The sequence below is a fragment of the Limulus polyphemus genome, unplaced genomic scaffold (assembly GCF_000517525.1).
Source record: "Limulus polyphemus unplaced genomic scaffold, Limulus_polyphemus-2.1.2 Scaffold319, whole genome shotgun sequence".
Taxonomy (NCBI): domain Eukaryota; kingdom Metazoa; phylum Arthropoda; class Merostomata; order Xiphosura; family Limulidae; genus Limulus; species Limulus polyphemus.
In genome coordinates this window covers 386375-413697 of record NW_013665929.1, presented here as the reverse complement: position 1 = coordinate 413697, position 27323 = coordinate 386375, and the positions used below count along the sequence as shown (strand labels likewise).

The window sequence follows — 27323 nt, the reverse complement described above, 5'->3', positions numbered from 1 at the left end:
AAGACAAGTTACTTTGTACAGACCAAAGGTCAGTTTTATGTTATTTGATACAGTAACATGAGTGCACGTGAGCCATGTCATTCTAACTTCTGTATTGTGTTAGCCAGGTACGACTGAAAGGTCAATATAATAAAAATAGTAAATATATATAAATGTATAATGTTATGAGATTTAAGCTATTTAGTCTAAACATCTATGTTTTCGTGTTATAATTTGTGTTCATTCTAGAATGAAAGAGGCATAATTTATATTTATTTCCTAATTTTTTATGGTGGTTGCGAGATCGGTCAAATCTACCAAACCCATACAGAGATTAATTACTGAAAATGACAGATAAAATATAAAGTTTTTTCTTAAGAAACATTTGATAACTATTCTGGACACTATAAAGATTTTGCATGTAAAATTTGAACATTTTCTGATGCATAAAAGTATTTTTCATCTTAAAATGAATATTACTTTGCATGATAGATAGGCAACATGTGAAAAGAAAAAATAGATAAGAGAAAAACATTGCTTCACAAACCTTAAGACTGAATAAAAACACAAATTTGATATTTTACATATAAAAGCATTGTAATGTTTACTGATAATCTGCCAAATTTTGTGAACATACACTGACTTTAAAAGTTATAGCATGAAAACTATAACAAGCACAAAATGGTTACGAGGTCAGTCCCTGGGACTGAACCCATGCTGAAAGAGGAATATTTCGTTTTACAACAGTAAACATGTTCTTTCTGTGTATTAAAAGTTGAAATGTAATAAACACAATTGTTAAAATCTATTGTGTTGTTTATGTTGTAATAACATTTTTGTGATTTAAACTAAATTTAAAAAATTGATCAGTATGCACTGTCATAAAGAAATGGGTAAAATGCTTTTGTTGTATAAGTTCTGGTAAAGTGTCAGTAATTCAAGAATAGCACAGCCAATCATATTGATACTTGGCTAGATGACAATTAAGCAAACTGTGACTTTTAGCATGTATCCTTTTTTGTCAATTAAACAGTATGTGAACAATGTTTTGCAATTTCACATATTGCAGATAACGATACATTACGAGCATAGATGAAATGTCGGGGAATTTCATTCTACCTATGGTGTTGGTACTACGTTTGAAGAATGTATTAAAAATAATTATATTAGTACAGAAATTCATTGTTTATAAAAAAATCATTCATGTTTACATACCTAGCTCAGATGGTAATTATCTTTGGAATTAGCTTAGCATAAATCATAATGGTACTGATTATTGACTATGAAATAGAAAGTTCTGTTTATTTTAAAATTAAATACCATTATTCCATAGCAGAAAGTATATAATCATTCTTTGGTATAATAATATTTTCCAGCAAATTTAGCATCATGCATAGTTACATTGAAAATCTAATACAAAACAGTTGGTATTGCTGCATTTGAACAAGTCAAGGCAATGTGTAGAGAAATGTAATTTTGTTAATAACTTTAAATGGGTTCACATATGTAGGGTTATCCATTTTCTTAAATCATTGTTTAAGAATGGAATTTCTCATTCCTTTAAGTTGTTGGTAATGACTAAGTTTTTGTACTTTTCATTAGATTTTATTTTTTGATCATGTGTTTGCTAGCTAAAGTACTGCTATTAGCTTAGTGTAATCCATTAGAGCCATTAGGGAACCATGAAGGATTAGGTGTTTGTCATTTATAAGAATTGTAAATTTATTTTTGCTGGAAAATGAGATACTATTTTTTGTCTGGTTATATCATAATATTGTCATATAAAAACTTCATTAATCTTGTGTTCATTTAATATCGTTAGTTGTAAGAATACTAAACATCTAATAAAGTATGGTGGAAAATAGTAGATTAAAACTTACTTCACATTTTTAAAAGTTTGTACTAGCCTGAATATAAGCAAATGCATTTATTCGTGAACTTAACAATTTTTAAGTTAATTCTTTTTTGGTAGGAATGGGCGCTGGCGCTCAGTCTGGACAGTTACATTTCCTCCAGGAGCTGGAACAGTTGAATTACAAGGACTAGTAAAAGTACAGGTGAGCAAGGAATTTTGATGTGATAAAAAAACTAAGGTGTATCATGGATGACAAAAAACATTTTATTATACAATTTCAAGTAAGAAAGTTATATTAAAAAAATGTTGCTAAAGTCTTAAAAATTACAAAATGTATAAAATGAAAAATTTTCAGTACTTGCTTCTAGTATATTTCTGAAATTTGTGTTGTAATTTATTATGAGAATAAAAAAATGTCATTGGCTTGAATTTAATTTGATGTTCACTGATGCAGTTTTTTTCTTTTCATCAACTAATATATAAAGTTAAGAATATTGATTAAAAATTATTATATTATTAAAAAGTTGCATTTGTAGTTGAAATATGAAGGTATAATGCATCAAGTGATATTTTTGTATTTTTAGGTTCATTACTATGAAGATGGTAACGTCCAGTTAGTTAGTTCTAAAGATATAAAAGAGTCATTAACTGTTTCAGTAAGTATTTAGTAACATGATATTCTTGCATTAATCCTATTTTGTTTTTAATTGTATGTGCCTAGCATATTGCTAGATTTCAGCCAACCCCTTCATACTCACCCACTGCTATTTAAGCACTTATAAATTTTATAATCAAATATTTAACATAAATATGAGGCCAGAGAAGTATTCTCTTTTTTTTTCCTATATGTATTTCTCTTTGTATTGGCTGTAGCTAAACATTCCCACCCCTTTTTATGATATCACAGCATGTGTTCTTAACAGTTATTAATGAAGACAGCTCTGAAAACAGCTAAAGGAAAAATTCAAATACAACTGAATAGAGCAGATTATAATCTATTTATGTGAAATATTCAGTAAATAAAGTTATTTAATGGGAAGGTGACTGGATGGAGCTCCTGCAGGGATAAATAGTGGAATCTAATTGAAAGTTTAGAAGACTTGACACATACCACTGATCTGGGATTTTTAATAGAATCTTTGCACATTCTTTTCATTTCTGAAAATGTTTGTGTTAATTTATATGCATTTGGAAGCTACATATATTTCCTTTTATGACAAAACATCAGATAAGCTAAGCTAGATTTAGGTGACTGCGTAATCATCAGATGGATCCTTATTTATTACGAGGAGGAGAGTTGGCCATCATTTTACAGATTTCCACCATTTTTTTTTGTCAAATTGTTCATCCAACCATTTCATTCAATACCAGTGGGAATAATTTTGGAGGGATGGGTGTGTAGGGACTAGAGAATAAATACTAGTATTAGTAGGCATGATCAAAGATTACCTTTTCTTCTTGGTGTTTACAGTAAACTGAAATCGATATGCGAGGCTCCTTTTAACTACAGATTAATAGACAGCCAACCAGTTGCAAATTGTCTTTTGAAGCCAAAGTTATCCGAACACCTCAGAAATGTACAAACTTCTTAAATTGCAATGGCAGATGATTGAAAGAGATAAGCCTAGAGGAAGGCTTTATATCTTTTACCATTAAAGTTTATAACATAGTAAAAATGTGTTTGTACTTAAACGTTGGAGGCTCTGATCAGCAAATTCATAAAATACAAAGAAAAATTTACTACAAACATATGTGTCTTACTGATCTTATTCATTATTTGCAATTAAATTATCCATGATAAAAGAATCAACATAAAGGATTATCAAAATAAAGTGTCTTTTGAATAACTTGCTGTTCTTTTTCAGGAGTTAAAAGAGTAAAGTGACATGACATGTACATATTTTTCATATTTATTACCCCACATATTTTAACCTTTACCCCTTTTTTGCTTGAGTTACTGGTTTTTTTAAATCTACATCCCATTCCATTATTATTTCCCATTGTTAGCTAAAATTTGCTAAAAAAAATGGTCCTTCAAATATAATACAAATACATGCATTAGTGTGCTTTAGAATTGAAAGAAAAATCCAGTAGGGTAGGCAGAGATTCAAACAAGAACATATATAAAATTCCTTATCTGCTTTTTTAAAAGGCTCGTTTTGTAAAAGATTGGTCAGTGATTTGCTGTAGCGGAAACTGATTTTTATGAGTATTGCCTCTATATTTCATGAGTTTGCAGCTGAATGGTTTAATCATAATTATAAACTCTCGTATGTAATATCTTTTCATATATTCCATGAAATGACCAGTTTGTATGTTAACTGGTCTGTGATTTTGCTCATTGGAACAAGATAAAATTGTCAAATTCTAATGTATGCTGATCATCCTGGCAGTAAAGAATGTGAATATTTTGTGCTTTAAAATGGCCAAGAAAGCACTAAAAAGGAAAGACCAGACAAAATTTCATTGATTGTCCTCATCCCTTTTATTGAATATTGTTAAGTTTATCGTATTCAAACGTTCACTTAAATAAAATAATTTTTTTTCATTTAAAATAAATGTTTGTTACATGTAGATATAATTGATCTTGACCAATTGATATTGTTAGCAAAAATATTGTTATTTAGTATGACAAAGGTAATGGTGATATCATTGTGAAGGATCAGATTATAAGTCATCAATAAATATTTCTTGGTTTGTGCCATTTTTATAATTTATAGGCAGAAGTGGTGTCTGATAAAATCAGAAAAAATGTATGCAAAAAAAAATCCATTAATGAATATCAATCAAGTTGAAACTGATTGGATATATAAAATGGAACTTTATGAACAGCAATAAATAAAAAATATAAATTCTAGGATATAAGGACTTTTTTTTTTTCCAAAACAACAATGTAATTTTTGGAATTTTACAACATAATGATAGAACAACTAACATTATATGAATTGTTTAAGTCAAAGCTAGACACTATTTAATGACTTTCAGTTTGGTTAAGTATTTCAATTGAAATATCAATGACACCCTTCAGAGACAGAAGAGGTTAAGGTTAGAATGTGAGTTGCATTTAGTTTATTTTAGTAAAATGTTATGTGAACTAAGTGTATTGAGTACTTACAAATTTATATTCATATTGGTTTGATGCTGATATTGATTGAAAAAAAACTAGTTCTTTTTATGTCATTTTTGCTAAAGCTTGTAGGCAAATGAATCAAAATGTACACAGTGACTGGCATTGCACAGTATACAACTGCCCCCCCAAAGTAACTAATTAACCCATCGGACTGACCCCATATATCTGAAGCTTTATATAGTGACGTTTATTATAGTTCTGAATTTATTACTGCATTCTCAAGAAATCTGGCATGCTCTTGGGAAACATTACAAGTCAGTTGTACACAGAAAGTCAGAATCTTTAATAAAGTATTTCTACCAAAGATTTGTCTGTGAATTTCCAAAGCTATTACCGAGTAGGAGCACGAGGTTACAAATAAAAATACTTTTTATGCTATTTAAAATAAAATTGTTTTATATTTCATTAACAAAAACAGTTCACAAGAACTAACTTCTAGATAATTAGCTATATAATATTTAAAAACTGATTTACTGAGATCTAAAATCTTTTATTCGTTATTTTCTTTGAAAGTTCATTAGGCTAGTCCCCTAGTGGCACAGCGGTATGTCTGAAGACTAACAACGCTAGAAACCAGGTTTCGATACCCGTGGTGGGCAGAGCACAGATAGCCCATTGTGTAGCTTTGTGCTTAACTTCAAACAAGCAAACAAATCATTAGGCTAATAGTGGTCATTAAAATTGTTTAATAGGTTTTTTTTTTTCATGTTCATCTTATTTTTAGTTGTTTTGAATTTTTATTTTATTCATGCTTGAAACATTTCTTCTGCCTAAGAACAATGCTCTCCTGGAGTTTGTTCAGGTCTTAGAAGATGCAGAAAACATTAGATTTCCTTATGCATTTATTATTGCATGCTTTTTGTACCTAGCTACACAGTTGTAGAATACCTTTTTATAGAGGTTTGACTTGTTGTATAATGGTTATGTAATAAAAAGTTCACTAATGGGACAGCAGGGTTTGATTCCCAGCAGTAGACACAGCAGATAGCTCAATGGTTCTTTGCTTCAAGAACAAACAGTACAATGAAAAAATGATAGCTTTTTCTTCACATTTCAACTTTGAATCTGTCGAGCCTTTGTGTTCAAACCTTTGAAGAAAACAGTCTGTATGCATTTTAAATTGGAGAAAACCATGGATGAACTAATACAATATACAGTATCTATAATATAATTTAAAGATGACTTGGTTTTCTCAGATTTTAATTTTTGTAATTATTGCCAGAAAATCATATTATTGTTTAGCTGTTAAAGCTACTTTAAAACAACTTTTAGTAAAAATTGACTGTATATTAAAATTTCTAATTGCATTTGATATCTAGATATATAAATTTTAAGAATACAAAACACAGAAAATCAAATGTTGCAAGAGTATGGTGAGCCTTCAGGATTTCTAACTATTTCTTAAGTTTAAATTGGTATTTTTCATTTTTTTGTGACTGTGTAAAATTAATGCTGGTTTACTTTTCCACTACAGTTATTAATACAATATTAGGACTTTGTCTTCCATGGTTTAATATTAACGAGTTAATAAAGTAATATTTCTTTGCTAATCCCTTTATTTATTTTTGTTATAAACATATTAAAATTGATAATACAGTGAAATTCATTAGGGTCATTAAAATCATGTTTATTGCAAATTTCTTTGCCACTTTCCATTTAATAAGTCAAATAAGAAGTTCAAATCAGAAGTGTTTAAAAAACAGCTTGTCAGAACTATTTTTGTTTGCCTGAGAATTTATGCCTGAAACTTTTTTTTTCTGCCTAAGACTGAGCAACAAACTGCAAAAGAATTTGTTCAGATTGTAGAAGATGCAGAAAATGAATACCAAGTAAGTGGAAATAATTAACACACATTATTCTCTCTTTTTTATATATATTTAGCAGTATTCCATTGCAGTTATACTTGTGTATTTCATAACACTTGTAGATCAGTCAGCTATTAAAAAAATATTGAAAAGGGGAATGAAGTGACTTGTTTTCTTAATTTTCATTAGCCATATTATATATATATTAGAAAATTGATTTAGGTATGAAAAAAAACTGCCCGTATCTTTAGCACTTTTTTGTCAGAAGTTGTATTATATTTATGAGGCAATTAAAAGTTAATGGGTTCTTTACAGTCTTCATCATTTTTTAGTTTATATTCAGCAAAATGATTCAACAACTTCCTGTGATATTTCCAGACCTGCCAACTCTTTTGATTTAGGTCTAATTGTTCTGTTTTTGTTTTCATTTTATACCTGTACAAATTGTATTCTTTTTTTATTTTATATAAAATTCCAGAATTTTTTCACGAACCTTTTTTTCTACTTGAAGAATTATATTTCAGTGGAATGCTACACGTTCTTCAAATACCTATAGAATAATAGGTTTCTCCTTTGTGAATGTAAAACACTTATATACACCATTTATTTTTTTATATTAATAATTTTTTGGAAATAATTCACTGCTCTTTGATGTATATCTCAATATTAAAAGTGCTTGAAATAGTCTATTAAAAAAGCATGTATATAGTAAGTGTCTAGGTTGCGCTGATCATTTTTTGAGAGGAAAATGGTGGAAAAAAATGGTTCTACTTCATCACCAATGACTCCAACAAAGAAGAGAAAAGCTTATAGTGAGCATAAGTTTAAGCTAGAGTATTCAAAAAAGCTTGGTGATATTGTATCATCCTCAAAGGGTATGAATTATGCAAGATGTACAGTTTGTGTTTCTAATTTCTCTATTGCTTATGGAGGTGAAAATGACATCAAAAAACATCATAACACTACTAAACACCAGCACAATTGTTTGAGAGCATGTGGGATTAATAAACTAGATTTATATTTCGTAAAACCAGATACCTAATCAGAAAATGATGTGATCAGTGTGGAATGTTTATTTGCCTCCTTCATTGGAGGTTTCGGATCATGCTTCATAAGTGTTTCTGGATTTGGAAACTGCTAAAAGATAAGGGTGCTCTAGAACCAAAATTTCTGCAATAGTTGGAGAAATGACCAGCAATACAGCTAACTGAGTGAATTGTGAGTAACATTCAAACTAGGTCTTTCAACTTATCTACTGATCGCAGTAATGACATTAATGGTAAAATGTGCCCTATTGTCGTGACACACTTTGATGACAACAAAGAAAAAGTTGTAAATGCATTACTTTCTAATTCCAATTTAATTAGAAAACCAACTGACAATAATATTGCAGGACACTTTCAAGAAGAACTAGCCTCAAAGTCCTTAAAGTGGGAAAATTGTGCATCATTAGCTGTTGACAACACAAATGTGATGATAGAGAGAAAAAAAAGGAGTTGTGGGTTATCTTCTAAAACTTAACCCTGAAATGGTGATTAGGGGATGCCCATATCACCTCCTTCATTTTGCAAAAGAAAAAGCAAGAAAGAGTTTGCAATATCAGTTTGTTGAAATTTTTGTTGACATTTATTACTATCTGACAAGAGTGCAAACCGAAAACAAAAACTTGGAGACTTCCAGAATCTATGTGATATGGAGACTCAAACTATCCTGAAGCATGTGTGCACATGCTGGCTGTCTCTTGGAAAATGCTTACAAAGGTCAATTGAATAACAGAGACCTTTGAATCAATACTTTGCAGACAAACATGATGAAAAATAAAAAATCCATGTGAAGGCAAAGCCTGTTCCATGCAGGTCAGAGGTATCTGTGGAGAAAGAGAGTGATTGTTTAGAAAAATGCAACGAAAAAACTTCCAAGCAGAGTCAGTCTGTCAATGTGTTTCCTGGGCAAGGATCTGGATCTTTTCATGGATGGTTCCTCTAAGAAAGTAGCAGACAAAGTTGCACAGGCAAGTGAGAAGGTACAGGACACACCTGACTCCAAATCACCAGGAAACACTTATTTGCAAGTAGAAAGACATTAAATTACTTGCATCAAGGAGATGTGTCGTATATATGCATTATTTCTGAACAGTTGTATTCAAATCTTTGACAAGTATGATTTGAAACTACAGTCTGAGGACCCCACTCGTCCATTGCTTACAGACAATTCTGTTTGCTGTATTCAAGGATTTGTTAAGCAGTCATGTGACACCACATGCAGTTTTGAATTGCCCAGATATTTTGGATTTGAATTTCAAAGACTAAAAACTTCAATTAAAAAAATGAGAACTTAATAACTGGTTATGAAGTTGAGCCTTTCCTTGCAAAGCTTGACAAAGGAAGTCATGTCTCTATCTATGAAGATTTAAGATATTACTATGAAACTGCATTGGAAAGCCATATTATCACTTCAGGATATAACTTTGAAACATGCAGAATTAGCAGACATATATCTTAGAAAAAGTTGTTCTTTGGTATCGGTAGAATACTTTGTTGGAAAATTCCAGCAATTTCTCATCTGATCTATTTATTGGTGGTGTAGATCTCGGTGAAACAGCAGACAAACGTTGGTTTAGTATTGGAAAAATGAAAGATGAGGTGGGCAACTTTAAATATGATAAACTCTTTGAAGTAATGAAGTCTATCCTTGTAATTGCAGGTTGTGATAGGGCTTTCTTCCTTGTTTGTAAAAACAGGACAGTCTTTCAAAAATCAGTGTCAAACTCCACCTTAGGATCAGTGCTGATAAGGAAGGTGGAAATGTCATTAAAACCATGTTTCTCCCAAGAATTCACAGATGATTTCCTAAAGAAAGCCAAGAGTGCTACTTACAGAGCTTTTAATCAGTAGTACACTGTAATTAGTAAATATTAAATATAACGTAATTAGTAGTGATGCCGTTTATGTTTACATTTTGTGCTATTTTTCCCTGGTTCTGGTAGAGATTACTATTTTTTTAAATTTAATGTTGAGCATAAATTATGAGCAATAGAAATATTCACCCTGCAGACTATAAATTTAAGCTTCATAGTTATCAAGGGTAAAGATCCATGATACGTACTAACTGACCCATAACTCTGGCCAGTGCTCTTTAAAGACCTAGGCTTTAGATGATTAAAGGAATGTTAATCTATTTTTTTTGTTTTAACACCAAACTGTTCTTTTTTATTGTGAATATCAATAGTACACTATATTTACATCAAAGATTTGACTAAAAGGGTCAATGATAATCTAGAATAAGTTATAATATTGTCTTGAGTGATAGAATTAGTTCAGAAAAAGATGAAATATTGGTACTTTCATAGTACACGCAACTTGACTATTTTTAATATTTGAAGAAAAAAAACCACTTCAAAATTAACAATAATCAAAGGGAGGTAAATCAGTATTTCAGTAATGTATAGCTAACTGTGTGTCATGGGTTGCTGTTGGCATTGCCTGTCAAACAATTAAATATTTGATATGTGACACTTACTTACTCTGTGTGGTATGTATATAAAGCTATCACCCATCCTTTGTATAAAATTTAGCTTTTAATAATGTAAGCTGTTAAATACTTGATTTTGTTTGATTATAACATAGATTATTCTGATTTGCAGACAGCAATTTCCGAGAACTACCAGACAATGTCTGACACTACATTCAAAGCCCTCCGTCGCCAACTTCCAGTCACACGCACCAAGATTGACTGGAACAAGATTCTTAGTTACAGAATTGGCTCTGAACTGAAACATCATTAATTTTGTTGGATGTGCCTCAAAATGCAAGATTGTTATTAATCTAGCTCCCTCTTGTGGCACTCCCTACAATGTTTGCTGCAGTTGCCACTACTGAAACGTTCCATAGCTGGTCATATAAGAACTATGTGTATGATAAATGCCAAAATTTGTAAGATTTTAAGGCTACTTATACATTAGAACTATCAGTGACAAGGAGGTTTGCAGGGGTTGGAAATTTCAAAATTAAATATGGTGTTGAGTTTGGTTTCAAGGTATAATTTATGTTTCCCATAAAGAATTATGAACCCTTTTTTTCTATTTTTATCAATCTAAAATTTCTTTTTGGAGCATTTCTTTGAAAAGTTAGTATGTAAGTGTGGTAATTATGTTACATTTAGCTAGGTTATATGACACAGTATGTAGAGAGATGGCTACATCTTATTTGCAAACAAAGTCCTTTTCATTGTGCCTTAGCACGTCTCATGTTCTGTAGAGAACAGATGCTGTTGGTGCACTTGACGTTTACCTGAACCTAAAACTGGAAGTATGTGTTATAAAATTGTTAAACACAATATTATTGACAGAATCAATAGTTAATGTAAAAATTAAAGTCAAAATAAATAAATATAAGAAAATGTAGAATTACTTAGTTATATTGAATTCTTTACCAGGTGGGGAAATTCTGTGTGTGTGACTTTGTAAGTTGAAGTAAAACTTGATTTATTAAGGTCTGTCAGTTTTTATTGATATCAGCTAACAGAAAACAGTTATATATAAAACATTAAAGAAAATTATAAATTTTGCTTATGTAGGACTCGCTGCAGTCATTGGTGCTAAACACTGAAGAAATCTAGCTCTTATCATTCTCAGCATCTTTATTACATTTGTTCCTTTTGTTCAATAATGTCTTATTTTCTTTAAAAAAAAGTACTTGTTTAATTATTTGTGTAACTTCAAAATTTGGTATTAATTCTGTGTTTTCTAGAACTGTATATAAAAATTATTCCTTTATTAAAATGTACATACGCTGGACTTCCTCTGTATGTAACTGGATATGAATTATTCTTCACAAACAAATGAATTTCATAACTCACTCAGTATATCTATCTGGAAATAGAAGTGTGACCTTTCTGTTGTTGCATGTTTTTCTTATTTCATTTTTCAATTATAGGGAGATGGCTAGTAAACTTTGTGTGTTTATTTCATTTGAGTTTCAAGGGTAAGCTCAGAGATTTATGATAATTTGTATCCGTAGAGTTTTTACTATAGGCAGTTATTTACCTAAACCCCAGGGTAAATTTCTCTTTCTGTTTGATTGTTCTACACTTCTTCTGTGCTTAGATAAAGATAATGCACTCATAATTATGGGCATTGACTTTATATATGTTATGACAACTCAGAAAAGTAGTTTGTGGCTGGTTGGAACTGTAGTGCAAACATGTTATTCACCTTTAACATAAGAATCAAAATATATTTTCACGACAAGGGTATGATAATTCTGTTTATATTTTGAATTTTACTTTTGATGCTTTGGTAATGGCTAGATTACTTTTTTTGTTGTTTTTACCTAGGGTACCATTTAAAACTAGAGATATGTTGGATTTGTTTTTTTGTTTTTTTTATTTCAATATTTTATTGGGAACTGGAGGTCCAAACTTATCTTACAAAATGTGATCATAAATGAGATATGGTACCCTACATTGTGGCTTGTATATTTCTTAAATCAGAAACATTAGACTGGATCATTTCTGTCAGAATATTTGACCAAATAAATGCAAATAAAAGAACATTATTTAAATAATATAAGTAAAGTTATTATGGGCTCCTTTCAATGATATAAAATGTAATTTTCTAATAGTGTATCAATCCAGTAATGGTCGTTGAGAAACATATAAGCCAAATACATGGATTTATTATAACAGTTTTCTGTAGTACATGTTTGTTTTTCAATAATTTTGTGTTATTTTTAGTGCACTAGATAATTGCAAGCTCTTGGTATTTTATTATGTCTGCAGGGTCAAGTTTGTTACATTTCTAACTCAAAGTTTCAGTGTAAATTGCGTATGTAGGACTTAAGTGTACAACAGAAAAGTAATGATTTTCACTAAAATATTGATGGTGATACATAATGAGCTTAATATTATTGAAGTATTATGTATTGTTTCGAAGGTCTTGTCCAAACAGTAAACTACAGAAAAAAAGTTGATTATGGTACCAAGTAGCATTTGATGTTTAAAAGTTCTGTTTCTTCAGTGTAAAGATTTTTTTTTTTTAAGTATGCTTTGTAAGCAAAACATTGGTAATTTAGTGGCATCTTTCAAATTAGCGTTCTTTTAACTTGAAAATCTGCATATATTCCTAGAATTAGTGGAGGTATAATAGTGAAAGGCATTAAACTAAATCTAGTAATGTATTTCTGGTAAGAGCATTTTTGATGCAGACTTGATTTTTTTTGTAACTGTGCTCCAAGGGGGAGGGAGATAATGGTAACACATTTTGGAATGTAATTAATAAAAATAAGAAAAAGTTATATGCTTTCTTAGTGTAATATTAATAAGCCCTGTAATTTACTCTTGCACAGATTGTTATGCATTTAGAATGTCTAAGAAATTTTGTCATTGCCTAGAGCAAATCAAGGTATATGTTTATTTAAAATGTGGTGACAAACTAATGAGGTTTTGCTTACTTCTATAGAATTTTTTTTGTGATTTGAAAAATGATATCAGTGGTATAACTTGTAAAGGAATGTAGAAAAAATGTTACAAGAGATAGAATTATAAATAATAAGTTGAAGGATGTTTTTGTAACCATTTTGCATTAATGTAGGTAGGTTTCTTTCTGCTTTAGTACTTCCCCCTTATTTTGGTTGATTACATTTCTATGTTGAATTAAATAATTTGATAGTAATTGCTTTTGAAACCCATTTTGTTCTACCACAAAGCAATCCGGTGGTTGGTCATTTATTGTACAAGAAATGTTTGCTGTTTGGAAATGGGTCGTTGAATAAAAAAAAAGATGAAGGTTATGAAGTGTTTTGTTTATTTAGAATATGATCATTTACCCTGGCCATGTAACAAAACCAAGTAGATCTTGAATCAGTTTGTGAATAAGCATAGCTGAAATTGTTCTGTAAATATCGATGAAAATAAATATATGTTGGCAAGAGCCATTACCATACAAAATCATATTTAGCACTAAACACATTTTTTTGAGACACAAAAAGGGGAGTTCTGAAAATAGATTTTTGCTGGCTTATTTTTACACTTCAAAAATTCCTTGACCAAAAAGCCAGTATCTGTGTCTCAAGTTTGTATTCACATTATAACAAAAATATAAAATAATTTTCATATTTTGTAACACTAATAAGAGATTGGTTATTTCCATGTTTATGCTAATTTTTTGATAATCCTTAGCTTCTTAATAGTAAAAACTTCATAGGTTAAAGAAAGATTGGTATATCACATTTGAAATAAAACCACCAGATCCCAAGAATATTTGGATTGTAGACCCGTATCAGGTACAAAGGCATAATTGAGAATTATTACAGTCTTTCTTTCTGGAAGGTAACAGTATTTTTGATACTGTCAAATTCCAACATGTATCTTTTCAAATTAATATTTGAAAACTGGCATTGTAAGCACACTACCTGTTGCTATTATTACAATCAATAAATATTTTATAATGAATTGCACTTATCTTTCTAGAGAATGTTAGTCTAGTTTTATAAGCTGCCAATCACTTTTATTGTTTATAGAAACTAGGTTACTAAGGTTGGTTTGTAATAATACATCTCCATACTTCTCACTTCTGTATTTCAGGTTTCATCTTTTAGGCTCTTTTTTGCATTCTCAATGCAAACAAAAAAAATCAGTATTTCCCATTTTTGAGTTCAAATATTCCTAATCTGTGAGCATTCTGAGATTCAAAAGTATTTGATAATTTGAGTACAATAAAAAACAAGTTTTAGCATTTTCAGTAACCTAATTTATGAAATATTCATATGAAAAGAACGTTAGGATTGTTTTGATATACATTTTACTTTACTGTACTGTGGGCTTTTAATTAATGAAATTAAGAAAGAATTTTATAATAGCCAGGCCCATCAATAGGATGGGGAGGTTGAGGACATATCCTCAAGGCCAACTGTCCTGAGGAAGGTAAGGAAGAAACAGAGAAGGAACTTACAAACCACTTTTCTCAGGTCCCATGAAAACTCAGCAACCCTAGCTGTAGCACATTATTATCAGAAATTGTTGGTATATTTTAGTTTCAAATTCTTTTTATATAGTAGATGTGATTCAACTTCAGTTAGTAACAAAAATCTTAGTGCAATGATGTTTCCATAATATGGTTTATTTTCCCCACCTCAGAATTTTTTAGATGAGATAAAATGTGTGTATAAAAACAAGTGTTGCGATTGTGATCCAATGGATCTCACGAGATATAGAAGAATTTAAACTTGATAGCTTTTAAAGTAAGGGTCACAACTTCCTTTCATCTTGTGACCTCATAGTTGCAGATCACACAACTACCCTATCTGCTTAATAGACAAGTGGCTATTACATGATGCAATACATACATCCTGTCATGAAACACCACTTGATAGCTCAGAAAATATGGGTTGCAATGGTGTTTGAGATTACAACTATTTTAAAATTCCTGGCATTCATCTACAGTTGTGCATACTGTTAATGTTCTATAGGTGTTACCTCAATTATTCTAACTGCTGCATAAAATTTCGTCTTTTCAGTAGGTCACTTGGAAAGTACAGATCATGGCATCCTCTTCCCTGTTGATTTCTCAATCAAGTTACTATCCCAATTCTTTACCTGACCGGTGGCCTGCAGTAACAGCGTAATTACATGCAACTGCTCTTCCCAATGGCTTGGGTTATGTAACACGTAAGACACATTCTGCATTTGATGCAAATTTGACATGTGGTGGTGAGATTGGTTAAGTGACTGGCACTTTCCTGTTGACCACATTTCCTTTTCATTCTTCTCTTCTTTCAGCTTGACTAGAGGTGTTCCAGGTTTTATGCTGGGATGTGAAGATATATTCAGGTTGTCACATCCTGCTGGGCATGATGAAGGGGTGCTCTACACTTAATAGAGGATTTCCAGATTTCTGTAGAACCTTTTCCACAACCAGAACATGGATGATATAAGACTGTATATGAAGCAAACCTGCAGAGCTCACATTTTACTCAACATTCAGACCAAAGCCTGATGTTAGGAGTTTATGCTGTGGTATTCCTGGTTTAGAGTAATAATGGCACATAGGTAAACTACCCTACATAACAAGAGGTTTGAAGATATTGATGAAAATATTAAATTTAAACGGAGATAAAACTAAATGAATTTAAAATTAAAATATAGCAAGCATGGTTGGCATACACCAAAATGCACCACTTTACAGCACATCTTCACCCTTTCAAAACTGAAGCTAGTCTTTGTGAAAGTGCTAAAATCTGATTTCACGATCACATTCTCTCTGTAGCTGACGAATCACAAAGTAGGCTACAAGAACTTGGAAGTATCCCAAAAAATCATAAAGCAGCAAGGTAAAGTATAATACAACTATTCTATGAGACACTAAATAACTTCTATGAGTGGACCATGCTTCAGAAAATAACCTCTCGCATTGAATTTTGAACATGACCTCAAACTGGATTCAGGATGTTCCATAATTAGAACTTAAGATAATTTAAAAGTTTTATAGGTATGAAATATATATTACGAGAGAGTGAGATGTGTAGTATTTGCACACTGTGCAGGCAAGGCCAAAGTTTATAAGGTGAACTCATAACTATGTTGCATTTAGAATACAGAAGTTGAAAAATTCCAATCATAATCGATGTCCTTCTATATCTTAAGGGACAAGTTATGAGATTTAGGAAGGAAATATAGAAGAGTATGCATATCTGAATGAGTTGATGGTATATGAAACATTTATGTAAAACAATGAGAAAGACCTAATAAAGTAACCTAATATGTTTATATGTAACCAACAAAAATTTCTAATGCAGTGCTACTAGAATTTAATAGATCCTACTACTAGAGGATAAATTAGAGAAAAAAACAAATACGTGAACTTCAGTATTTTTTCAATCCATTGTAGTTATAGATCCCCTATTACATTTCATTGTTTTGTTTAATTTACATTTGCTAAAAGTTAAAACTATTGTGGCCATGTCTCCCCACAAATATTTTCCTAGTTCCATAAAAGCCCACTCTTTTGTTGGACAGGTTCTTTTGAATAATGAGCTTATTATTCCTTTCATTAACAGTTCTACAATAGTTTTACAAAGTAATGACAAGTTTGATTTCACAAATAATGCTAAATAGTTATATGCTAATTTTCATATTTCTATGGTACTTATATCTTTATTTCTCCCTTGAAACACAATTTCAGTATTAATGATATTGAAGTAACAGACAAATTCAGTAAAAAAAAAAAAAAGTGTTGAGAATTGATTATTTTGTATATGCCTATCTGTTTGTTTGTGGACGGAGCAAGTGCAATTGGTAAAAGGTTGTTTCCTGGGCTTTGACCTTAATGTAAACAATAAACTGGGACCTTGAAAAAAATAATTGATTGCATCTGTTTTATCATATTAACATGTGAAGATGGAATGAATATATTCCGAAACTTTCAAGCCTTGTAATTGTTTAATCAACCATCTTCATGTTTAGACTTCATTTTCCCCATCATGTATTCATGTACTATTAATTTTGAACAGACTGGTGTCCTGTTTAAATTACTTCATAACACTTACAGGTTACTTTCAAAAGGTGCTGGATGATAGCTATTATCTAGTAAAGTGCAGCCACCTGCAAGCCATTAAACTTGTACATTTTTCCTTTTCAGGCAACATGAAGTAAATAATCACTGACGATATTCAGCTGAACTAAGTTTTCAGTTAAAATTGTAATAAGTGTGGATTAATATCCATGCTTGTCTAATAGTACATATCATTTTACACTCAGATGAAATAACCATGCTAGTCTATAGTACATATCATTATACACTCAGATGAAATACATCAACTTCACTGAAGATAAAAAGTTACATTCCTTTCAGGTGCACCAGAAAAGATCTAATGAGAAAGTTGTGATATTATCTGTAAAGTTCTCACTAGTTGGCTAGATCAGGTGAGCAATTCTCTTAAAACGTCTCTGACGTTTTGTCCTAGAAAAATTATCCAGTAGCTCTTAATTAAAACAAGGGTTTCAAAGCCTTTTTAAACTGAGTTTTTGAGCTCCTCGCTATCACCTTCAGTTGTATAAACTGTTGATATACTATATATATATATTACATCTAGTGGCGCCAGCCATCCTAAACTGAGTTATTTGGGCAGTTATCATCTGACGACCTCAACGTCTCAGAAAGCAAAGTTCCCAACACCTTTTCAGCAATTTTTAAACTCTTAGTTATCACCAGTTGTGTAAGCTGTTGTTGTTGGAAGTAAAGCACAAAGCTACACAATGGGCTATCTGTGCTCTGCCCACCACGGATATTGAAATCCGGGTTCTAGCATTGTAAGTCCGCAGACATACCGCTGTGCCACTGGGGCTGTGTAAACTGGTTATGTCCTAAGCATTACATCTACTGTCATCGATTGTAGTGTATCGATTTTATCGTGAACATCACGTGATAGCTTGGAAAGCAAGAATTGCCACTTTCTTTCAATCAATTACCCTACAATCAGTAAATGTCCTAGCTATAATCAGGTTTAATCCTAGCCATATCAGTTGGAAGATCGGTGGCTGCATTTCTGTAGACTGTCGGATTGAGTCGCATCTCTAGATCTGGTGGTTTCTCACTGGCTCATCTTGAAAAGCTAGATAAATAATCTCAACTCTTTAATCCTCATCTTCAGGGTCTGAGTGGGATAAAATAGTTGGTTTGTATTCATTCATCAAGACTACCTCCTCTCCTGAATCTTGAGCAAGTCAGTTCACTAAAGGCTCATTGGTCACATACGGACACAGCTGACTAACATATGTTATGCACTTTTACTCATCCCTTTAGTGCTGTAACTTTTGTATATGAAACGAGCCAATTTATCAGAGAACAAAATTAGGCTCTGTGCAGCCAGAGGTAAGCGACTTACATGCTTCTGGCACATACCAAAGCCACATCTAATCTCCACTTTTGTACAATTGTTTATTAGCTGTCACAGTTACAGGAAAGACACAGAGAAAAGCAATAATAACCCTATGGAACAAACACTATAATATATAATCTTTATTTAAATGCATTTTTATAACTCCCTCCTACATCTAATCTAAAATTATGTTGATAACTGCACGCAGGATATATAGACTAAAGTTCTTAAGAATTACTTGAATATACCTGAATAATATTTTTTCAAGTTATGAAAGAGAAAGGTAGGATGGCATTGTGATATGTGGGTATATCATCTCTTTACCCATCATCTTTAGTAACATAGGAGCCCCCCAGTCGCACAGCGGTGTGTCTGTGGACTTACAACACTAGAAACCGGGTTTCGATACTCCTGGTTGTAAGAGCACAAATAATATAGAAAATTTTAATTTTTTCATTAGTCTGTTTTATGCATTTTGTCATAAACATGTGGTTCGTGAATCCATTGAAGTTGTTTAATTCTAGTTACCTTTGTGACTTTGTTGTTTTCTCGCTAACAATATAACATCTACTTTCCTGTGAAGATCTTGCAACAGCTTCCCTTAAAGTGTCTAAAAGATCAACAAATGCAGTGTCTTTTCACTGGCTGAACGAATAATGTCTGTATGTTTCAACCCATAATGGCTGTGATAGAATAAACAGTCACGTGGTGACATTATTGCAGAGAAAGGAACCAAGGTTTCTTGTAACTTCAGAGCCTTAGTACCTTTTTTAGCTCTACTTGGCTGTTGAAGTGAGTAGTTCTACATAGATTCATCTCAAAATAAGAAAAGCTGGTGATCTATTCATTGATCCAGTAGAGATGATTATTTAAGTGTCAACGCAAGTATGCACACTTATTTTTCTATATCATAAATAAAGACAATTTTCATTTTGCGTTACAAACGTGTTCAGTCTGTTTATTTCTCATAAAACTTAAAACCCAATCAGTTTTCAAATTCAAATTACTTCGTAAACATTCTGTTTGGACCTATCTTATACTTGCAGGAAATTGGTTTACCTGAGACTATCATAACAATTCCAGTCATCATAAACATCCATTCACTTGAACATTGCTACAACAATAGGCTCATAGATCTCATATGTGGAGGGAATAAGATTGATATTTTTGTTGCTGGTTGAATGAGAGAGACAAGGTTCGGTGGGAAAATAACAAAGGATAAACCTTTATTGTGTGAAGCAGAAGGAACCAGAAATGAAGGATGATTGTATAGGTCATAAGAATGGTAATGTTGAAATTTAAGCAAAGGAAAAGTTGAAAATAAAACTGAACAAAATGCTATATTTTAAAGAAAAGAATAATAATTGATATATATATTCTAAATAATACATTTTAAGTGGATATTGTCACATAATTTATTATATACACGTATCTGCTAATTGCAAAACGTTAAATTTTAAACAAATAATCATAAAAGTTTCAAAACAACTCTATATATTTGAATTAAAAAACAGAATCACTACGACAACAGTTATAAGTACATTTAATCGAACATTTCGATATCTACAAATTCCATGATCAGAATTCAGTAAAAATGTATACATTGAAGATGATACATAAAAAAAATGGTTGAATGAAATTATGATTGTAATGTTTAAATTGTTAAAAGAAATAGAGTGGTTGTAGAAGCAAAAAGTTGTACAATTTTCTGCTCAAGATACACATATGCTTCTAGGTATACATTTTAATTTAGTGTACAAAGGCCCTTCAAGTCACTACACGTAAATTTAACGCAGAAGGTCCTTTAGATTTCCTACAAGTTATAACTCATAACTTTCCAAGAAGTAAAACTGTACTTGCTAAGAAATCTCAAAAGTAGGAACTGCTTGCGCAGACAACCCTTGAGTCAAGAAGCTCATTTCGTTTATAGTTGAATGAATGTCCAAACAACATTACTTCATGTCAGGTATATTTATTTTGAATAAATTATTATTATTTTGCTTAAACATCAAACTCCAACATCTTTTGGAAAATAAATTCTTTAAATTTATATTGTTATATTTCAGTTCTTATTTCACATTTATCTTATTTGATAACTTATTACACTTCCAATTTCCAGGAAAAAAATTGCTTATATATACTTTATGTGTCATCATCAATATATACACACATATATTTACAGATCACTTATGATGGAATTTATAAATTCCGAAAGATATGTGTAAATATGCTTACACATGTTGTCTTCGTGCATCTGATTTAAATTAAACTCTGAATTCCGCTTGGCGGATTTATATATTTGTTTTTGCCCTCTGTCGGATAAGTTTTCGTCGTCAAACCACGTGATAATAAGTGCTCCCAAGTTGTCAACATGGCGGCTGGACTCTGATTGTAGGTCATGATTGAAAAACGTGATTTCCTGGTTTATTCTTTTAATTATAATCGTTCTTGACACCATGGACGCTGTATCTACTGATGATATAAGGAGTCTTCTGGAGCAGTTTTCGAAAACACCTTATCGAGTGAAAGAAAATGACAGCACAGTAAGAAATGATTATTAATACAATAATAAGGTTATTAATATTACTTTTACCAGTTTTAGTTTTATTATTGTATTACTAGTATTATTGTAAATAGTGGTGCTAATAATAATTATTACTACGATTCAGCACGAGTAGAACTAGTGCATAATACTACTTGAGTACTATTACTACTAGTAGTACTGAGTTAGTAGTACTAGGGCAGTAGTATTATAACTTGTAGTTGTATATAATACGTCGTAACGAGTGACGTAACACTATTATTAAACAGAAAACAGTAAAACTTACCATCAGTAACATAACTGACAGAGTTCAGAAGTTTAAAACTTACATCTTCACTCTCCAATCTATATAAGTTACAGAGTTAATAATAATCATTCCTATACTATAATGCTTTTTTTATTTTTAACTTTGCTGTTTACAGTTTGTTAATATTACATGATGACAATATGATAGTATATGGAATATTAAAATTGAAGTTATAAAGTCTCTTTTTTTTCTTCCAGATATAAGTATTCAAAATAGATTAAAATGTTTACTACACTCATCTTATTAGATACAATAGAATTTGTTCATTACAACTTTTGGATAGAAATCTTAAACTCTCATGTTTTCATAATTGAGGTTACTTATTGCTTTTGTATACATAAAATTCATTCAGTTATGTGGAAAATTTAACATTTTTTGCTAAAGATTATAGTATGGGTATAGAAATTTAGGATATTATTTTCTTTGTATTATATTTAACATTGTTATATTTTCATGGTCAGTTTAATATTTATTTTTCAGTAAATAATTTTTGCACTCTTAGCTTAGCTGACTATACAAAGGGTTGGTCTAATGGACCAACTGTGTACTGGAGAAGGAACATTGATTATAATTCTGAATTTACTATGTGTATTTATATGAATTGTTGCAAGCTTTGAGCAAAATGTACACAGTATGTTATACATATGAAATCAGAGGTGTTACTAAAGTATGCTTGATTCAAACTCTGATAAGTCGGAGTGCAAGCTGATGTTCATGTGAAGTTTGCATATTGCATTTGCATAACCTCTAGAACTTCTGAAATACATATTAGTAGTTTTTTTCAGTATTTCTATATATTGTATCTGGTATTCACTGTACTATGAACTATTGCTAAGTCAGCAGAATAGGATAAAATGAATAACTGATAACTCTGACATCAAATACATAATACCATGTTGAAGGTTGTGGCATGTGCACATTGATTCCCAGCCAAATACATAGGGTTTATTTATGTATTTAGGGCTAACCTAAATCTCCTAAGCTGGCTGACTTTTATGAAATATTGAGATTATGGCCAAAAATATTGTTAACAGCAAGGATACCCAACTGATTAAACAATGCATTCTAATCTTTGTGTAAGTAGAAATGTAAAAAAAGTGCATCTAATTAGGTATACTGATGACCAGGTTGATTTTTAGTTAACTGTAATAGAATAGCTTGTCTAATCAAAAGTTATTATTATTTATAAGGAATTGTTTAAAATACAGAAAACTACTTAAAAACAGTAGATATTTTGATTAAATTAGGTGTATGAAATATAATCCAATGTATCAATCTGAGATCATTTTAATAAAAACAGTGGAATGTGAACTTAAAGTCTCACCAGTTTGAATATGTCTACAATACAAATTAAATTACAATAGGGTCTTCTATTGTAATCCATGATGTGCTTAAAGTTATATGGCATTTAGTAAAATCATTATAAATAATCACTGTTGGATGATGAAATAAGTATGTTATTTACATTAAAGAAAAGCTTACACAAAAACTTGCCCTGTATCTAAGTAATACATCTACTTTATGATATAATATTCAATGCATATAGAATATCATAAAATCATTACTTTGCATCAAAATATTTTAAGAGGAATTCAAAGTAAAGGCAACACAGAAGTTTATTCCAGAGGTGTTTAACATAAACAATTGCATTTATTTATATGTGAAACAGTAATTAACTTAAGTGAAACATTACAAATCTTTGAATTTTATTTCAACTTCATAGTCTTATGTTGAATCTACATAGTATATTAAAAATAGACCACTTGCAATTTAAGAATCAGTTATTTGATCTACTGACTTACAAACCACTGATTTATTTAATATACAGTGTGCATATTTCTCAGTTTTACTAATAGTAAAAATTTTTGTTATGATAGTGTTTCTTTTAGTAATCTCTTTCAATGAACTTCACATTTGAACCACCATTTGAGTATAACTTATTAATTTGGTTACAGACAATCTAAAACAGTAAATAGTTAATTTCTATCTAATACGCACTAATTTCAATTCAGGGTTTAGAGGAGGGCAACTAGAATGATTGCAGAGATGGAAGATTATCTGGAGAATAGATAGAATAGAGGGCTCTTATTTCTTTGAGCTATATTCTCTAGCTAATATTAGGTGGGAATCCTATTAAAATGGGCCGTCAGTTTACAACACTAGATTTGTTTGTGGCATTTCCTCTGAAATTACCTTTGTTTCTTTCAGTGAAATGTTTTGAATCTCTTTAACATAGGAATCCTGTGATAAATTTCAATTGCATTTATTATTATGAAGAAAAATGTGAAGCTTACTAATAGTACTGATACCTATACACTATTTCTCCATACGAACAGCTTGGCAAAACGTAAAATTAAGTTAATGTAACAAAGTATTATCAAACTATTTCATAAGTTTGTACATCATGCTTCTTGATGGTTATATCACATTATTTGTGGAATACCCTTTTACCCCAACAAGTATGTCGTGTATTTCACTTTGTATGTTTCATTTTACAGGCAGATATCATCCAGAAAAAATGTGAAGCTCTTTTTGGAAAGGACTACAAATACTTGGTAAGTCATTTTTATCTGAAAGTAAGTATGCTTTCCTCTGTTTCTCTCCCAGCTGTATTAGTGAAGTAATAACTTCATACTCTAATAGCTTAATTTAAAAAATGGTGCAAAGAATCTTGGAAGATATACAAATAATTCAGTAGAACATAGTAATAGCCCAATAAATTTAAGAATGAAATATATCTTTCTCTATAGTGGCATTATTTGAAATAGATGAGCACAACCATGAAAGGTTTAACCTATAAACTAAAATTTTTAAAGAATGTGGAAATATGTGATTGCTTTACAAAATCTAAATTAATAATTACCATTGTATCTATATACCAAAAGGTAAGTACGTAGAAGAAAAATGCAATGATTTTTCTGGAATAAATGATACTTACTTTGCATTATTCATATTTTCTATAAAAGTAACATGCATGTGATACTTTAAATTTACTGTATAGCTTAATTTCTTTTATTATTTTATGGTTAGAGTTGGGTGATTTAATCAGTATAATTGATTACCTAATCAAGTAATTGAAATTATGATTAATGTCATCAAAATAATTAACTAATTTAAATAAGCATTTACGATTGTTGCTGTTTTTCATTATTCCACAGTCAATTAATTGAAATTACAATTAAATTGATTGTCATGAAAATAATCAGCTGATCAAAATTAGGGTTTTCTGATTATTACTATTTTTCATAATTCCAATTATCCAATTAATCACAATACTGCTATTTTGTTTGTTTGCTGTCAAACACAAAGCTATATAATGGGATACTTGTGATTTGAGGGTCTCAGGTTGATTCCTAATGCCACTAAACTTTCTTTCCTTGTCTTTATTGTAAAGCTACTAATTTTGTGTGCCACTGACACTAATTTTGAACCACTGACTAGATTGAAGGCAACTGGCTGGCAGCACCCACAACCATTTCTCTGTCTACTTAAGTGTTAAGTAAAGTTACTATTTTTCTTTTACATTGTGTTATTTTTCTAACTCATAAACGTATTCCTTAATGTTGAATAAGCAGATGTGAATCTAGGGGAGGGTGCCAGGAGTCTAGACCCCATCCATTTTTTCCAGGAATTAATAACTACACATTCTTTAATGTTGTATAAGCAGGCACAGATTTATGATAGAGGGACTAGCCCCTCCCCTCATGCCCACATTTTTGTCTTTCAGAAATTAATAACTGTATTTTTTAATTTTGTATAAATTGGCACAGATCTAGGGGAGATCCAAACTTCCATTTTCTTAAGAAATTATTAAGTGTATTTCTATAGTATCAAAAAGAAACATTAGATGTCATTGTTTTTATTTGATTGTGTTATTAATTCTATTAATTGCCATAAAAGCTTTTTTTGGGGTGTTCTGAAATCAACACAGTTGGAGTTTACAGCAGTCCAGGTAAGGCCTCATCCGGTAACTGATTATTTCTAAGCTATTTCAACAATATGAATGTGAATTAATGTTGCCGTGGTAAATTTATGCACTTGGGCCTATACTTTACAACAATGGTTCCCAACTTTTTTGGTTTGAGGGTCACAACTGTCATTTCTACAACTCTGAAAGGCCACCAGTCTATCAACTTATAAAAAAATTATTGAAGTATACATCAGTAAGGACTAGAAATCACTAAATGTTTAAAGTAAACATGCAAAGTAAAAAAAAAATTAAACTGTTAAAAATAGTTTCAAAGTTGCAACATACATTCAGTTCATGCAACTTTAATCTAATGCAACTTCTTTGGCTGAAGATCAGAAGTTAATTTGTTGATGTCTGGTTGCAGGCTAGTGGTTGTCAATACTACTCAAATTTGTGTCCATAAGGTGATAATGATTTCTGTTTTTGATCTGATCAGTCACAGAAAATGTTTGCTTAAGCCAGTAGATACTACCATAGTAGCAAACACAATACTGAGCCAAAAAAATTCAAATTTCTGAATTATAACACTGGAAGCAATTGCCAAAATATAATCCTATCTGCTTCAGGGAGAAGTGCTGGAAGTTTATTAAATCTACTCTTGAGGACAGAGTTTCACTTCAGATCTATAACTTTCAGTTACACCTCATCCTTTAGTGAGCTGATCTTTTTGTTGGTAAATGTAATTGGACTTGTATAGAGATCCATGTTGTTATTCTCTGCTGCAGACTCAGTAAATCGAGACTGTAAACATGTCCAACAGTGCGCAGCTCTTCCATGATTTTGTCTCCATGATTAGGAACAGGTGCTTCCTTCTTTTCTGCTTGTTATGCTTATGAACTAGGTATGTGATACTTTATCTTTTTTACTTGTATATCATAATGTCCTTTTGGCTGTTTTAGTTTGTGCTTCCTTCTGTCCAAATTTCACATTGTCCTACATCTTTCTTGTCCTCCTTGTCTTTGTGACCCATTTCCTATGGCCTCAGATCTTTGCCTTTTTATAGTTCTTGAACCCCAATCTCTTGTCTTGTATTTTCTCTTTCTGCTTGGGGTGTTCCTCTTTCTCCTTTGTTTTTCTTGCCATCTATCTGTTTATTTTTGTCTATCTTTATTCCTCTTCTCAATCTCTGCTCTTCACCTCATCATCATTATAAACCCAGTAGTTTTGGTGGAAACACCTTTTCTTCTTGGTTTGAATCCCTATCACACCGAACATGCCTGACCTTTCAGCTGTGGGGTGTTATAATGTTATGGTCAATTCCACTATTCATTGGTAAAAGAGTAGCCCGAGAGTTGGCAGTGGGTGGTGTCAGTTAATCTGTCACTGCTGAATTAAGGACAACTTGCAAAGATAGCCCTCGTGTAGCTTTGTGTGAAATTCAAAACAAACCAAACCTATTCTTCTGTGTTTGCCACCTTTGTTTCCATTTCTTCCTCTCCTATCCCTATTTTTATCTAGTTTCTTTGTTTTTGGGATTTCCTCAGTTGGGTGTGTGCATCTCTTCCTCTTATACCTGGGACTTTCATCTCACCCATTTTCTTGCAGACCTAGTTTTGGGTTGTTCTAGACTCCTTGGAATCCTGATTTTAGGCTTCTCACCTACAGTCTTTTATTATTTCTTTGATTTTACAACTTGGTGGTTCATTGGTATCTCTGACTGCTACCCATCCTTGGGACTCATGTCGGGTTACCCCCTTTCCTGTTCCTTGTTCTCTTCTGCAAGGCTAGTCATTCTGGCTCTCACCATTGACTCTTCTTTGGAACTGATCCTGGGCTCTGGTCCTGTCAGTGCCTTCCTTTCCCAGTTTACCCTTCTGTGTTCTTTGTACCTCTAAAATTTATTGTTGTATGTTTGTCTGAAC

At 31.3% G+C, this 27323-nt stretch overlaps 2 protein-coding genes across 5 annotated transcripts in view; both read left to right on the top strand.

Annotated features, from left to right (window-relative positions):
- Positions 1–13557, top strand: part of LOC106457346 (F-actin-capping protein subunit alpha-like) — a 38148-nt gene extending 24591 nt beyond the window's left edge. Inside the window, exons 6-9 of the mRNA XM_013916749.2 lie at positions 1952–2036; positions 2419–2490; positions 6731–6793; positions 10413–13557. Of these exons, the coding sequence (XP_013772203.1) occupies positions 1952–2036; positions 2419–2490; positions 6731–6793; positions 10413–10553 (361 nt within the window). The 3' untranslated portion in view covers positions 10554–13557. The remainder of the gene's footprint in view (positions 1–1951; positions 2037–2418; positions 2491–6730; positions 6794–10412) is intronic.
- Positions 13558–20989: 7432 nt separating this feature from the next.
- Positions 20990–27323, top strand: part of LOC106457342 (myotubularin-related protein 14-like) — a 77255-nt gene continuing 70921 nt past the window's right edge. For all 4 annotated transcript variants that reach the window (XM_022383231.1, XM_022383229.1, XM_022383232.1 and 1 more), the window contains exons 1-2: positions 20990–21185; positions 23990–24046. In XM_022383231.1, the coding sequence (XP_022238939.1) occupies positions 21099–21185; positions 23990–24046 (144 nt within the window). In that variant the 5' untranslated portion in view covers positions 20990–21098. The remainder of the gene's footprint in view (positions 21186–23989; positions 24047–27323) is intronic.